General features: G+C 42.0%; 2 protein-coding genes across 2 annotated transcripts in view; one reads left to right on the plus strand and one right to left on the minus strand.

Annotated features, from left to right (window-relative positions):
* GATM (glycine amidinotransferase) overlaps nt 1-172 on the minus strand; it is a 27,148-nt gene extending 26,976 nt beyond the window's left edge. Inside the window, exon 1 of the mRNA XM_081965116.1 lies at nt 94-172. The gene's annotated coding sequence lies outside the window, so the exon portion shown is untranslated. The remainder of the gene's footprint in view (nt 1-93) is intronic.
* A 58-nt stretch (nt 173-230) lies between these two features.
* On the plus strand, nt 231-16,497 carry SLC27A2 (solute carrier family 27 member 2). The gene is made up of 10 exons (XM_081964554.1): nt 231-731; nt 4,583-4,792; nt 5,937-6,095; nt 6,325-6,449; nt 9,906-10,100; nt 10,327-10,417; nt 12,001-12,199; nt 13,740-13,837; nt 14,291-14,421; nt 15,358-16,497. Exons 1-10 carry the CDS (start codon nt 254-256, stop codon nt 15,532-15,534), a joined length of 1,863 nt encoding a protein of 620 aa, XP_081820680.1. The 5' UTR covers nt 231-253; the 3' UTR covers nt 15,535-16,497.
* Nucleotides 16,498-16,554: the final 57 nt, after the last annotated feature.

A 16,554-nucleotide genomic window follows, 5' to 3' on the forward strand; every position in this document is an offset into this window, starting at 1 on the left:
ACCTGGAGCGAATCCATTCTGTGTGACCTGGCGGGACAGGTAGATACCCTAAGAAAGAGGCAGAGCCAGGAATAACTTCGCCGCCAGCCTCACCTGGATGGGCCACTAAGACTTTGGCCCCCGCTGGCTTGGAAGCTGTGCACCAACGACCGTCCTCGGAGCTGGAAACGCCCCTCCTCCTGTGCCACTGGGTTCCCCCGAGCGCCTTCAGCGCACCTGTTGCCAACTCGGCCAGCAGGGACGGGCACCTGTCATGCTCTCGGGCCTCTGCACGGCGCTGGCGGGGCTGCTGCTCCTGCCGCTGCTGGCCAGGCTGGCGTGCCCTTATTTCTTCCAGGACCTGTGGTTCTTCTTGAAGCTGATGGCCGTGGGGCGGCGGGCCAGGCAGGGCGCGGCGCGGCGTCCCCCGCGCACCTTGCTGGAGGTGTTTGGGCAGCGGGCGCGCCGGGCGCCCGAGAAGCCGCTGCTGCTCTTCCGAGACGAGGTCTACACCTACGGGCAGGTGGAGAGGCGCAGCAGCCAGGTGGCGCGGGCTCTGCGGGAGCACGCCGGGCTCCGGCAAGGCGACGGGGTGGCCCTTTACCTGGGCAACCAGCCCGCCTACCTCTGGATCTGGCTGGGCTGCGCCAAGCTGGGCTGCGCCCTAGCCTGCCTCAACTGCAACGTCCGAGGGCGCTCGCTGGTGCACAGCTTCCAAGCCAGCGGGGCCAAGGTCCTGCTGGCCGACCCAGGTGAGGAGAGGGTGTCCTTTTCCCTTCTCCAGGGGTTTGGGTCTCCAGCTAGGTGCTGAGGGGAGGTTGAGGCTGGGGAAAGGCAGGAGAGGACCTGGGGATGGAGAGACATCTCTTAGGTTCCTAGCCAGGCCCCCAATTCTGAGGGCTGGGAAGGAAAATTAGGCTCATACAAGGGGAGCCTCATGTCCTCAGTGGCTCTTAAACCCTTCTGAATCTGAGAATGAGAACTTGGTTTTTTTTTTTTACAAGTTTTATTGCCATTTTTTCTTTTCTCCAAACATACATATTTTATGGACAGAGCGTTTACCAGGTCTCATCTTATACATCACCTTTATAATCATAGTTTCATTGTATTCTAATCTTCCCCTTTTTATCAGTATTCGTCTCTTTTATCTAATCCTTTTCCCCCCCATCAATTCATTTAGTTTTACGTATCATTGCTAAATGACTTTTTTGTTTGTCTTCAATTACTTACTGTTAATTCATCTTAACAAATTCATCATTTATCACAATATCTTTGCAATTCGCTGCAACAATGTTATTCTCTTTACTTAATTCTTTGTCATTTCTTATTCAATTTTTACACATAGTTAACACCACTGTACTATTTCTTCTGCTTGTTGCTGTTTTTTTACAGTTTTTCCAATTGTTTACCCTATTTCTTCTTCCCAAAAAATGTCTCACAAATTCCCCTTCCCCAATATTTAACATTTTAAATTACCAACTTTAGATTACTTTCAAAATTAATAATATTAAGTTGTCTACTTTCATATTCCCATCTACCGATCTACCTTATTATATACTGTATATTTACTAATATTTACCCTATTACTATGCCACTCTTCTATTGACCTTTTCCTAATTATCCATCATCTCTTGCTCTTTTAAGGATCCCATTTTAATCTGCCTTTTATCCCACTCTCTTGAAGAGAGAATGAGAACTTCGTGGGATCTTCTCCCATCCTTGCTGCCCATGGTCCCAGAATCGTCCCACTAAAAAGGGGTAATTATTAAAGGGAGAACTTTCAAATCTACACCTTCCACTTGGGATTTTCAGAATAACAGAGTTGGAAGGGATCTTGGAGGTCTTCTAGTCCAACCCGCTGCTCAAGCAGGAGACCCTGTACTATTTCAGACAAATGACTGTCGAATCTCTTCTTGAAAACCTCTGGTGTTGGACCAACCACAATTTCTAAAGAAAAGCCGTTCCACCAATTCATTGTTCTCACGATCCAGAATTTCTCCTTAGTTCTAGCTTGCATCTCTCCTTGATTAATTTCCATTTCCATGATTTTTAAATCTATGCGGCTTCATTCTCCATGGCAATCGTTCAGATTAGGGGTTAAATTGTACCAAATGACACCAGACGACATCTGTATATATGTCACTGGACATTTGCACCAGTTTTCCTTTCTCATTACTTGAGGCAACTATTGTTTTAGTCCCGTTCTGCAGGGGGAATCTGCTAAGCAGAAAGACTAAGCATAGGGACATTGGGCAAGGAACAAAATAAATGCAGTCCATGACACCCACCTAGGATAAGGCTGATTTATGTTACGGTAGTATTGATGTTATGTATTTAAAAGGCTTATATAGCCACTTATCTTATGTACCGTAACTCAGAAGAAAAGGGGGCTCACAAAACAGCAGCAAATACACTGAAAAACAATGGAATCGTTACATAAAGTCCTGCCCCGCCCCACCCACCCCACCCCAAAGGAAATACTTTACTACGCCTTTATTGGATCCCAGCCTCACTCTACCCCAATGCTGGTGAGAAGATCTAACTCTTCAAGGTCTTCCAAAATGGTAGGAAAAAGGGGTGGCCAAATCTTTCCCCAAACCTTCTTTAATCTTAGACTATCTACTGTGGAAGGAAGGAAAGAAGGAAAGAAAGAAGAAAGACAGAAAGAAAGGAAGGAAGGAAAGAAAGAAAGAAAGAAGAAAGAAAGAAAGAAAGAAAGAAAGAAAGAAAGAAAGAAAGAAAGAAAGAAAGAAAGAAAGACTGATTAAATCACTTTCCTCTTATAAGACCACAGCTGTGTACGTTCCCATTGTCCTATTATATAGGGAAAAGGGACTCTATCTGGCAGCTCCGTTTTGCCATTAATTTAACTTACCATATCTTTGTCTCGTCCAAAGGCAAAGTCCAAAATGCATGGTAATTCAGACTGCAATGAATAACCACATAAACCAGTCTTTTTTGGTAATAGGTTACCAGATATTTTCCAACTACATTATTACAACATCATTGGTGCCAACGGTCATGTCATCTTGGGGGGGGGGGTGTCATAGGAATTGCAGTCCCAATATCTGGAGGGCAGCAGATCACCCCTGATCTACTCCACGAAGGGACTCAAGATGTAACCTGCCCCTTTCTGCATATTCCATCAGATTAGAGCCTGCAGGATTTTAAGCAGCGATACGTCTGCCTTGCCAACTCTTTGCGCTGATTGATTTACGCAAGCTGCAGTCTATTATTAATGACTTATTCTCTTGATAAAGCTTTCCAAAAAGAGAACAATGCCACCGTGGCTCTTTTGGCAAAGTTTCACAGAAGCGCAGGAATAATCCACAGAATTATTGTTCATGTCATTATAGGAGTCTTTAAAAAAAAAAACAGTGCGTGAAAGAGCAAAGAAATTCCCTGGGATATTGAATCACCCTCACCTAGGAAATAGCTTAGCTCACTTAGAGATGGGTAAGGCGGGGGAGCAGAGGAGCCCTCCCTCTCCAGAATGAACTGGCACACAAGGGCCCTTTCAGTACAGTGAAGACAAGGCATTATCAGTGGATAATAACTGCTCCAAATGTATCATCAAAATGAGATAAGATAACGTTATTGTCATTTTTTTACTGCGAACACACCTACCCATATTAAAAATAAAATTCACTTTGCCTTCTCTTTAAGAGAAAGTGTAGATCTACACAAACACATACATAACACACATATACACATGCTATACACATACATAAATATATACCTGCACCATACATACATACATACATACATACATACATACATACATACATACATACAATAGCGTGGCCAATGATTCTTGCTCCTTTGTTTATACTTGGAAACCACTGTTGGACTTCTTGCTAGAGACCAAAAGAAATGAAAACTTAATTTTGGGATTTGACAATTAGAAACTGTTTTATGATTACAGAAATACTGTGTCTTATTGTTGATTTTAGATTAAGAGGTTAATATGTTTTATACCTGTATCTGCGCCGAAGAAAGTTGAGTTATTCTTTCTTTTTTCCCTTTTTCCTTTCTATTACACTTCTGATTTTGCTCTTTTGAACTTCCCTTTTCCCCAATACTTCTAGCTTGCCTCTTTCGTATTTTACCCTTTGCAGAAACTTAATTTAAAAACAAGAAAAGAAAGGGTGTTTAATAATTATCATGGGGAAGTTCATACCTTTAATCATGCCTGAATGAATAAACCACAGTTGGCTATCCTCACAGCTTGATGCTAAGCTGTATGCCACGTTTTCAGCCAAATAGCTGAATTCACACATTGCAAAGCTAAATCCCCACAAAACCCTCCAAAATGCCTTCCCATGATCTGTCAATCCGGGCAGTACTTTTGATGACCATCTAAATGTCTATGGAGATTCTCATTTATCCAGCTCATGGTTGTCCCAAAAGTGCTGATGACAGGAGCTGAAGAAGCTTCTTGGATAAGAAGCAAAACATCTTCAAAGAAAAACCAGAATGTCCAGTTAACGCTTGAAAAAAGCACCTTTGGGAGGACCATCTAAAGTTAAAAAAAACACAGGTGCCAATGAATCAACTCCTTGCTTCCTTCTTAACACGTTATTGTCTCTTCTTCTCTTCAAAGACTTAAAAGCATCCATTGAAGACATATTGCCCACCCTGAAGCAAGAAAATGTGCTTGTTTATTTCTTAAGTAGAACATCGGACACTGAAGGGGTGGACAGCTTCCTTGATAAGATGGAAGCTGCTTCAGATGAGGCTGTTCCAGAGTCTTGGAGATCCGATGTCACTTTCAAAAGCCCCGCCATGTATATTTATACCTCTGGAACTACAGGTAGAGTAAAAGAAAAGTCACTAAATTGGCTCCTGCTTTCTTAAGAATTGGATGTGGTGATTGGGAATGATGGAAGGTATTCAACGTATTTGGGAGAACATCACCTTGACCAAAGCTAGCTGAGGAGCAGGACTTGCGAGACAACTCTTAATGTATTTTACTGAGAAGTTCAATTGAACATTGAATCCAATAAGTTAAATACTCCCAAGTAAATTCATGTGTACTTGGGAAAGTACAGAAATACTGAAGATTGGATGGATGGATGGATGGATGGATGGATGGATGGATGGATGGATGGATCAATCGACCGATCGATTGATGGATTGATGGGTGGGTGGGTGGGTGGGTGGAGTAGCTAGAGAGACGATGGATAGATAGATAGATAGATGATAGATAGATAGATAGATAGATAGATAGATAGATGATAGATAGATAGATAGATAGATAGATAGATAGATAGATAGATGATAGATAGATGATAGATAGATAGATAGATAGATAGATAGATAGATAGATAGATGATAGGATATAAAGATGTAAAGATATATGGATGGATGGATGGATGGATGGATGGATGGATGGATGGATGGATAGAATAGAATAGAATAGAATAGAATAGAATAGAATAGAATAGAATAGAATAGAATAGAATAGAATAGAATAGAATAGAATAGAATAGAATAGAATAGAATAACAGAGTTGGAAGAGACCATGGAGGTCTTCTAGTCCAAACCCCTGCCTAGGCAGGAAACCCTACACCACTTCAGACAAGTGGTGATCCAACATGTTCTTTAAAACTTCCAGTGTTGGAGCATTCAACAGATAGATAAAATTCAGTAGATAGATAATAGATAGATAATAAATAGATAATAGATAGGATGTGTGTGAGAGAGAGAGTGGGAGGGGAGGAGATACAGGATTTCTCTCAGACTTGCTAGCTGTTTAAATTAGAATAACTCCTTTCAACATGATAAAGTGCTTTTTCCCGTATAAAGATTCTTCCAAAAACATACATATAAAGAAGATATACAACAGACGAATCAAACACCCCCAAATTAAAGGACAAATGTTGCAGTGCAAAGATTCTACTCTATGACCTCTCTAAAGTCAACTAACCTCTTCCCCTCCCCCCCCTGCCACATAGGTCTCCCCAAAGCTGCAATGATTACTCATCTCCGTATATTATTGGCTTGTGGTTTGATCACACTGAGCGGTGTCACTTCTGAGGACATTATTTATACCACTCTGCCCTTATATCACAGCTCTGCCCTCTTGCTTGGAGTAAATGGTTGCATCATGCAAGGTAAGAAGCCTAAATACTTTTTTAAAAAATCATGTTTCAGATCAGCAAGATCCATCTTGACAATCACATAGTAACGGGAGCTCACTCTGTTACGCGGCACTAGGGATTTGAACTGCCAAACTGCCGACCTTTCTGATCGACAAGCTCAGTGTCTTATCCACTGAGCCACTGTGTCCCTTTACTGTGTGGATAGATGTGTAATTATTTCCCATTTCCCCTTCATTCCCAGGTGCTACCCTAGTATTACGCTCAAAATTCTCTGCTTCTCAGTTTTGGGATGATTGTAGAAAATACAAGGTGACAGTCATACAGTACATCGGAGAGGTGCTTCGTTATTTGTGCCATTTGCCCAAGGTAATCCTTCTTTGACCTCTTTTCCCTTATCCCTCTTGGGTACATCATCCCCGTTCACCAAACGGATTACTTCAGCATGCAGAATAGAGGAAGGCGAGGTCCTCGGTGCTCTCTGAGCTTGGCTGTTTTCTTGCAGACATTTCACGACCAAGCTAGGTAACATTATCAGTGCCCTTCATTACCTAGCTTGATCACGAAACATCTGCAAGAAAACAAGCCCAGCTCGGAGAGCATCAAGGACCCTATAGTTCGATCTGGAACTACAAATATTCTCTTCTATAGAGGAAGCTCCCTGGTGTCCTACTTTCCGTGTCTCTTCTGATGTTATTATGTGTGTAAAAGGGCTAGGAGTGGAATATCCAAAGGGCACTCCCTTTGGGACAGCGCATGCTAATTACCTTCAATATTGTTTTTAGCGCCTTTAAGAATGTTAGGTGTCTTTGTAGGCAGTTAGATAATATGGAGGTTATAAATAGTGAGGCCTCTTCCTTATTTAACTGTTCCTTGTGTGTGTGTGTGTGTGTGTGTGTGTGTGTGTGTGTGTGTGTGTGTGTGTAACTTTAAAGGCAAGGTACAAATCCCTCAGGTCTGGCAACTTCAATTCCCTGTTTTTTGATGTTTTGTGGTTCAATCAATAAACATCAAACTACATTTTTTTTGCTAGCTGGAATGAAAGGAGGGGGTGCTTGCCCTATATGTACAATCGTTCCAACTAAAACCAAAGAATTAAAAGCAAAAGAATTCTCATTAGGTGGCCAAAGTACTTGAGTTTCATCTTCAGGATCTGGCCTTCAAAAGAGCAGTCAGGGTTGATCTCCTCTAGGACTGACCTGTTTGATCGCCTTGCAGTCCAAGGGACTCACAGGAGTCTTCTCCAGCACCAGAGTTCAAAGGCCTCCATTCTTTGGCACTCAGCCTTCCTCATGGTCCAAATTTCACAGCCATCCATTGCAACTGGGAAAATCATAGCCTTGACTATATGCACTTTTGTTGGCAGGGTAATGTCTCTGCTTTTTAGTATGCTGTTTAGATTTGCCCTTTTGGCCAAATGGATCCCAATACTGAAGATTTAACAATGTTTTCTCCAGCATATTGTTAAAAGCACAATAGTTGCATAAACCACAAGACTGAATAACATGTATTTGTGATAATAATATGATAATATGATCCAAGGAGATTTTGAATAGTGAAAGGTGCTTAGCCTGCAGGTGTTATAAATCTGTACCGCTACCTAAATATTTTGTTATCTGGCAATTAAACCAGGAGACATATTGTTCAATTTCTATTATATAAGCAGGAAAAACAGGATTTTTTTGCACCTTCAGAAGTATTTATGCATACTACTATTGTATGCAACATAGTAGTAATTGGTTACCACATCTGAATAAATGGGTATGAATTTCTCAGGGCAGAGTTACGTACAAGTGAACAATATATGTTGCATAGATGTTTATTTGCGGTCACAGATCCAAGCCATTTTCTTCCGTATTTTCTCTCTCCCTGGCATAATTTTGCAGTGTGTTTCTTTTGTGGTTTTTTACACAGCCAGTTTTAATGGCAGCTGCTTTTATTTTTCTCCTTAACACACAAAAGGATTAACGAGAAACAAAAAACAAACTAACAGCAGAACCGGAGGTTGATAATAGTCTCTTTCCCCCCTAGAGAAACTTTACTACCAGGTGGAAAAATTAATCTCAGAGGTCCACAATCAAAGAAGAAAAGGGAGTGAAAGCTAAGAAGGGGGAAAAATGGCAAGCAAAGCGATAGATTCACCTCTTAAATATACCAGGTTATTTAGAATTAGCCACTTTTACCAGATGGATAAACTAAATTAACTAAAACAATACAAATACCAAAAAAGGGGTTTGTAGATTGAGTGGAGAGAGGGGGGGAGGGAGGCAGAGTGAGAGAGGGAGAGAGGGAGAGAGGGAGAGAGGGAGAGGGAGAGGGAGAGGGAGTGTGTGTGTGTGTGTGTGTGTGTGTGTGTGTGTGTGTGAGAGAGAGAGAGAGAGAGAGAGAGAGAGAGAGAGAGAGAGAGAGAGAGAGAGAGAGAGAGAGAGAGAGAGAGAGAGAGAGAGAGAGAGAGAGAGAGAGAGAATCACTTTCCTGTTATAAGATGGTGGAATCTCCTGTTATAAGGGTGGAAACTAATCAAGGAGAGAAGCAACTTAGAACTGAGGAGAAATTTCCTGACAGTGAGAACAATTAATCAGTGGAACAGAAGTTGCCTCCAGAAGTTGTGAATGCCCCAACACTGGAAGTCTTTAAGAAGATGTTGGATAGCCATTTGTCTGGAACGGTATAGGGTTTCCTGCCTAGGCAGGGGGTTGGACTAGAAGACCTCCAAGGTCCCTTCCAACTCTACTATTGTATTGTATTGTATTGTATTGGTCAGCGCGGCAAATGGGCAAATGGGTCTGGAGACAAGATCACAGCTTTATACCTTCCCGTTGTTCATATTATATGGAGAAAAGAGACTCTATTTGAAGAAGCCCCTTTTTGCCACTAATTTAGCTTCCTTACTCTGTCTAGAGACGGCAAAGAAGAATTAATCCTAGATTTAGGTGCTCTCTGAATTCAGTTGCTTTTTCCTTGCAGATGTTTCATTACCCAAACTAAGTAACATCATCAATGCTAGTAAGGACTCCTTATTAGCACTGATGATGTTACCTAGTTGAGTCATGAGACGTCTGCAAGAAAACCACCAAGCTCAGAGGGCCCCAAGGACCCTTCATTTCAACCCTGAGCTGCAAATATTTTCCTTTTTTTGGGTAATTCTAGATGAGTTGAGTGTCGGACCTGGAATTCATCTTTTGCATTGGGCCTTCAGGCCTGCCACGTTTTCTACTGTGGGAAGATGGGAGGGGGGATTATATGGAGTACGGGTGATATATAGTCTAAATAACATTCCTTTCTCAGAGAGACAAGGACACCTTGCCCTGCAGCTGCGATGGTGTGACTGGGAGGCATCTCCAGTTTTGGATGGTGCCTGATTGGACCATGGGATGGACGTGTGGGTGCTGGGCAGGGACTTGAAATTTCTTTTGGGTGGGGAAAACTTGGAAACTTTCAGGTTTGGGTTTTCCCAGATGTGCCAATATGACCTCTCTAATCAAATGGAACTTTGAAGAAACTCAAGCCTCAAAGTCTTCATTGGTTGAGGGTGTTACTTGTAACCCTGACATTGAGATCAATTCCAACAACTCTTAGCTACTCTTCCCTTGCTCACTGCTGAGAATTCTGAGAGTTGAACTCAAGACATCTGGACGTCACACAGCTTGAGAAATATCGGACTAGCTTCAACAGGACAACATATTCTGTCCCCAAATAAAGGTTCATTCCCTCTGGTAAATCAACATAGAATGCTTCTCTAAGACTGAAAGCCCTTTAAATGTGTTTGTTCTCTACTGAGAAATCTGTTACACTCTTCTGAAATTGTCATCGGCCTCTTTCTAGAAAGACAACGATCAAAACCACAGGGTAAGACTTGCTGTGGGCAATGGCTTACGGGCTGATATTTGGAGAGAATTTATCAGAAGATTTGGAGACATGCGCATTTTTGAGTTTTATGCGGCCACCGAAGCCAATGTTGGATTTGCTAATTACAGTGGCAAAATCGGAGCTGTGGGAAGATTGAATTACTTCCACAAGGTATGAAAAAGTAAAGATGGATGTCCTTTTAATTTGTATTTGCCAATTGTGTTTTTTTTTCTCTAGCATTTATCAGTGGTGAAGTCTGAACCTCCTTTGAAAAGTAATTTGTATGGGGCTTTCCTAAAAACATAATTATAGTGGATCATGTACAAAAAAGGGAAAAAAGCATTTGAAATCTCTGTTTTAAACCCTTAATATACCAACGGTCTTATGCTTTCCTTAGAAAATAGTACAATATGAGCTCATTAAGTATGATGTGGAGAAAGATGAACCTGTCAGAGATGAAAATGGCTATTGCATAAAAGTTCCTAAAGGTACCTATCTTTTGATATCTTTAATTGCTATTGAAATTCAGCACCAGATAGCATGCTTTGAACTGTCTTTATGCTTTTAGGAAGAATCAATGCTCTATAGTCCATTTGGAAAAAAAACAGGCAAAATATTGCTTAATATCCAGACTTTAAAAGTCAAACACATCTTTAGGAATATGCAGCAGAAGGAGTCCTGTAGTTCATGGTTCAACAATTGATTGGATGTTACATCTTATATAATGTCATAAGAAACCTCCTGTCATTTCCTGTATCAGAGTTTAGAGCAAAACCCTTTTTACAATCAAATATATTTACAGCAGGTAAGAATTTAGATCCAAGACTCCATACTTGGCAACTTTAAGACTTCTGGAAATGAAAGTCTTTGGAGATTCTCAGTCATCCAGGTCAAAGGTGCTTTTTCAGGAAGCAACTGGCCTTTCTTGTTTCCCCCACCGCCCCCCACTATACAATCAGAGCTAAACAAGCTTCTTGGATGAAAAGCAAAATGTCAGAACAGGGGTGAAATCCAGCAGGTTCTGACAGATTCTGACAGGTTCTGGAGAACCAGTAACAGAAATTTTGAGTAGTTCAGAGAACCGGTAGCGGAAATCTTGAGTAATTCGGAGAACTGGTAGTGGAAATTTTGAGTAGTTCAGAGAACCGGCAGCGGAAATTTTGAGTAGTTCGAAGAACTGGTGGTAGAAATTTTGAGTAGTCTGGAGAACCAGTAGCGGAAATTTTGAGTCGTTTGGAGAATCGGCAAATGCCACCTCTGCCTGGCCCCAGAGTAGGGTGGGAATGGAGATTTTTCAATATCTTTCCTCTGCCATGCCCAGCAAGCCACGCCCAGAGAATCGGTAGTAAAAAAAATTGAATTTCACCACTGCCCAAGAAGCTTGTTTAGCTCTGATTATATGGTAGGGAATGTAGGCCAGCTGGTTGAAGAATTCTGGGAGTTGAAATCCACAAGTCTTAAAGGCGCCAAATTTTGAGACCTCTCATCTAAGATTTCAAAGCAAAGCATCACTGGTGCCACCACAAGTCAAAGTCTCTACAATCTTGTACGAACAAGTCCTGGCATCAAGAACCAAGTTCATGATGGACTTCAACATTTAGCTATGTTCAAGGAGATGCTTAAATATTTGGAGCTCCTGACCGTCTCCTGATTTAAGTTGGTGCAGATCAGAGCTAAAAGTAAAAACTGGATTACTTAGAAGTTATGGTCTATTCCCAAGTAGACTATCACTCCCAAGTAAATATTTTTATATGTATGTCCAGGATATGTACAAGTTCTTTAAATCTCTCCTAGGGTGTCGGCGAACCTTTTCAAAATCTTACACCAGAATTTTGATTGAAAATATTAATTTCGTTTTGGGGTACTGCAAATGCTACGTGAAGTATTAACTTTGGGGGGCGGGAAGAAAAAAGTCGCTTTGGTATTAAAATGGGCAGATGTGAGATATTCATAGTTTTTGTCAATTGCAGAACTTTTGCAGGGAGGCCTACAATGCATTCAGGCAATCAAATATATTACTATTCAGCAGGTTTTCTTTATCATTTTGTTTGAGTTTTGTGGTCCCTCCTAGGTGAAGTGGGACTGCTAGTTTGCAAAATCACCCAGTTGACTCCATTTAGCGGTTACGCGGGATCAAAGAGCCTGACTGAAAAGAAGAAGCTAAGAAATGTTTTTCAGAATGGTGATGTGTACTTCAACAGCGGAGATCTCTTAATGGTTGATCGTGACAACTTTATTTATTTCCATGATCGAGTTGGAGATACATTCCGGTTTGTTTCTCACCCCCCATCCCTTTCTCTCTGTCTCTCTCCCCCCCTCTCTCTGTCTCTCTGTCACCCCCTGTCTCTGTGTGTGTGTCTCTGTCTCTCTCTCTCTCTCTCTCTCTGTCTGTGTGTGTGTCTGTCTCTGTGTGTGTGTGTCTGTCTCTCTATCTCTGTCTATTTCTGTCTGTCTCTCTGTGTCTCTCTGTCTCTCTCACTCTGTGTCTCTGTCTGTTTCTGTGTGTGTGTCTGTCTGTCTGTCTCTGTCTGTCTGTCTGTCTCTCTGTCTGTCTCTCTCTCTATCTCTCTGTCTGTCTCTCTCTCTATCTCTCTGTCTCTCTGTATCTCTCTCTGTCTCTCTGTGTGTGTGTCTCTCTCTCTGTCTGTGTGTGTCTGTCCGTGTGTGTGTGTCTCTATCTCTATCTCTGTCTATTTCTGTCTGTCTCTCTCTCCCCCCCCCCTCTGTGTCTCTCTGTCTCTCTCTCGCCCTCTGTATCTCTCTGTCTGTCTCTCTCCATGTCTGTGTGTGTGTGTCTGTCTGTCTGTCTCTGTCTCTCTCTGTGTGTGTGTGTTTCTGTCTCTCTGTATCTCTCTCTCTGTATTTCTCTGTCTGTGTGTGTCCGTCTCTGTGTGTTTTGTCTTCCTATCAGCAGGAAATAAGTATAGATAGTTCATTATATTTTGAAATGTGGCAGCTCTGCTTCAGCACTGAAGTTGTAGTTTAATATTTAAGGAGTCAGTCAGTTAATTCCAGCATGCTGAAAGAGCACCATGATTTTGTAGTCGAATGGTCTAAAATATTATGTTGGAGGCTAAGCATTGATGTTGCACATGGCAGCACCATGTGATGGCACCCCAAAACTATAGTTTGGACTAGATGTCTTAGCAATAGCATATTCTGAAGCCAGCGACGGCAAACTTTTTGGCACCAAGTGCCAAAAAAAGGGAGCGTGCACACTCGTCGGGGATGCAACCGGGAAGAGGAGCTGCTCAGGGGGCATGCACGCACCAGGAAATGAAATCCTGATTTCTGGTGCATGCATGCACACTGACCAGCTGGTTTCTGCAGCACATGCATGTGTGACGATCAACTAGCTGGCATGCATGTGCACAATGGAAAATGGAAGGCCAGCTCTTCCAGTTTCTGGCACTGTTGCACACATGAAGCTCAGCTGATTGTCACTGGTTTTTGGCATGTGGATGCATGACAGAAACCTGGAAGAGGAACGGGCAACGTCATGCATGCCAGGCAACATGGCTCCGTGCGCCATTTCATCATCACAGCTCTGAAGCGGCTCTCCAAGGTAGAATGAACCTTCCGTGACCTGAGGGTGTATCTTTTCATTGCTTGAGTTCTTTCTTCCGGATAGTTCATTGGCTCTGGAAAAGGATTGACTGAACAGCCCTGATTGATAAGCCTTCCTCCAGCCTTGTCCCCCTGATGCAATTCTTAAATTTGAGTTTCCCCTTCTAGCAGGTGCTTGGGACACATTGATGACAATGGGGTTGCTTTATTCTGTGCTTTGTCAAATGAATTCTGTTCCCTTAGATGGAAAGGAGAAAATGTGGCCACCACAGAAGTCGCTGATATTTTAGGACTGATCAACTTTATTCAGGAGGTGAACGTATACGGTGTTTCTGTGCCAGGTATGGAGCAAAGACAGAGTATTTTCCAGGGAATAGGAAGGGAGGGAGGGATGGAAGGAAAAATGAAGGAAGGAAGGAAAAAGGAAGGAAGGAAAGAAAGAAAGAAGGAAGGAAGGAAGGAAGGAAGGAAAAGGGAAGGAAAAAGGAAGGAAGGAAGGAAGGAAGGAAGGAAGGAGGAAGGAAGGAAGGAAGGAAGGAAGGAAGGAAGGAAGGAAGGAAGGAAGGAAGGAAGGGCAAAATTTCAATTGCATCATTATGGATGATATCTTGAATTTTTTTTAACCATATTCTATAAACATCTCTGAAAACATTCTTGTTTTCTGGCCCATTTGCCTAAAATTTCCTTTGATTTTGAAAAAAAAAACATTATAGTTAATACGAATACCAAAAAAATGGGTTTCATAGTGGACAAAAAGTTGAGAAAAATCAATATTAATGGCCGTTCTCTTGTAGGTCGCGAAGGCCGAATAGGCATGGCGTCCATGCGACTAGCAGATGGTTGTGAATTTAATGGGGAAATTCTCTACAAACATGTGACAGATTACTTACCTCTTTACGCCAGACCTTATTTTGTGAGGATTCAGGTAGGCCAACTTCCATCTGTAGTCATCTCACAATTGGATAGAAGGTGGCAGACTTTGCCTTAGAGAACGAAAACCATAATTTTCACGGATGTATTGCATTGTTTAAAAGATCTCAGAACTTGCCCATTGTGCTGTAATACAGGTAGTCCTCAACTTGCAACCAATTCGTTTGGTGACCATTCAAAGTTCTCAACAGCTACTCACCGATGGCCAATGATTCCCCAAGGCTTCTTCTCCCAATGTCCTCCAGATGTCCTGGGATCAATTCTCCAAATTCCCAGCACCCATGTTAGACCAGTCTTTCTCCATCTCAACAACTTCAGGTGCTTTGGACTTCAACTTCCAGAATTCTGGGGATTCTGGGAGTTGAAATCCACCCATCTTGAAGTTGCTGAGGATGAGAAACACTGTGCTAGATAGTTCAACTTCCAGCATGTCTGAGGGATGCCATGTTCAAGGATGCTTCCCAAGAGTCCTTTTCAGATCTGTTACAGATGTTAAGTCCACTGAGCTATAGCCTTGGGATTATATTCTAATCATCTTCATTTAATGACCCCATAATCCCATGTGGGGTGGAGTCTGGGCAACTGAATGGAGCTAGCAGAGTGTTTACTGGCCCGATGCCTTTCCTGTTGCCAATGTGGAGTTTTATTCATCAGATATTTTCTCATCGTGCCCAGAGAAAGGAAAATATCTGCCTCTACCTAGGATAGAATTTACAGCCTCCTGATTGTGAGGCGAAAGCTCTGCCTCTAGGCCACCGCACCACTCCTGGGATTATACTCTAATGATGGGTTATTATTTGGGTTATTATTTAAATAGTTGCATAATGGGGAAACAAGAATTCCTACATTTGGAAAGGAAGAGTAGAGTAATTATTTTTAAAGACCTTTACGCAACTTAGCATGGCTGTGCTGTTTCTTCTTGTTTTCATAGGATGCTCTTGAGGTCACGGGAACATTTAAATATCGGAAAGTGCAGTTAGCACAAGAAGGATTCAATCCGGCAATTGTCAAGGATGCCTTATATTTTGGGGATGATAAAGAGAAGACATACGTACCCTTGACAGAAGACATCTATAACTCGATATGTAGCAACAGATGGAAACTATAGTGCTTCTGAATGTGTTACTATTTTTTTTAAAGTATGTTGTTAAATCATTTTAGAAAGTTATGGAAAATTGATTTGCAGTCCAATTGCACATTTATGCCTACATTTTGAAACGGCCATGCCTAACTCATTTTGTCAATATTTTAGGGGTAGGGACAATGACCTTGGAACAAAGGGTCCAAAGAAAATAGAGTAAGACCCTGTCTTATTTTCAGAGAAACATGGTATGTACCCCTTTACAGGATTTTATAGCCCTCTCTAAAGTGGTTTACAGATTCAGCCTTTTGCCCCCAACAATTTGGGTCCTCATTTGACCCACCTCGGAAGGCTGGAAGGCTGAGTCAACCTTGAGCTGATCAGGATCGAACTCCTGGCAGTGGACAGAGTTAGCCTGCAATAGCATTTAGCACTTAGACTTATATACCACTTTATCGTGCTTTGAAGCCTTCTATAAACAGTTAGAGTCAGCATATTGCCCCCAACAATCTGGGTCCTCATTTGACCCACCTCGGAAGGATGGAAGGCTGAGTCAACCTTGAGCCTGGTGGGATTTGAACTGCCAAATTGCAGGCAGACGGCAGGCAGCAGAAGTAGCCTGCAGTACTGTACTCTAACCACTGCGCCACCGGGGCTCATATTATGCTTGACCATCTCTTGTTCTTTCCATCCCTTCTTTTAGAATACGCATGAGATGTCTGCAGTATGATTTTTTTAAAAATTAGCATGGTCATGTTGGTGCAATCAAAGTGCCCTGTTGGTGCAATCAAAGTGCCATCTTCATTTTTTTTAACCACACTCTTTGGACACCCCTGTGGAGGGTAATTACTAATAGTTATTCCAAATTGATTACATGCCCCACTCAAAGGAAGACAATGGGTAGAATCGATTGAATATTTGCATTTGCTGTGATTTGTGGCTTAGCTTTAATTTGACTAAGACCGGGTTATTCAATAAACCATGTCTCACGTGGACCAAATCAATAATCTGTACATGGAATCAATGCGACTGGAATGAAAACTGAAA

This window comes from Natrix helvetica (assembly GCF_964273705.1).
Source record: "Natrix helvetica genome assembly, chromosome: 12".
NCBI lineage: Eukaryota > Metazoa > Chordata > Lepidosauria > Squamata > Natricidae > Natrix > Natrix helvetica.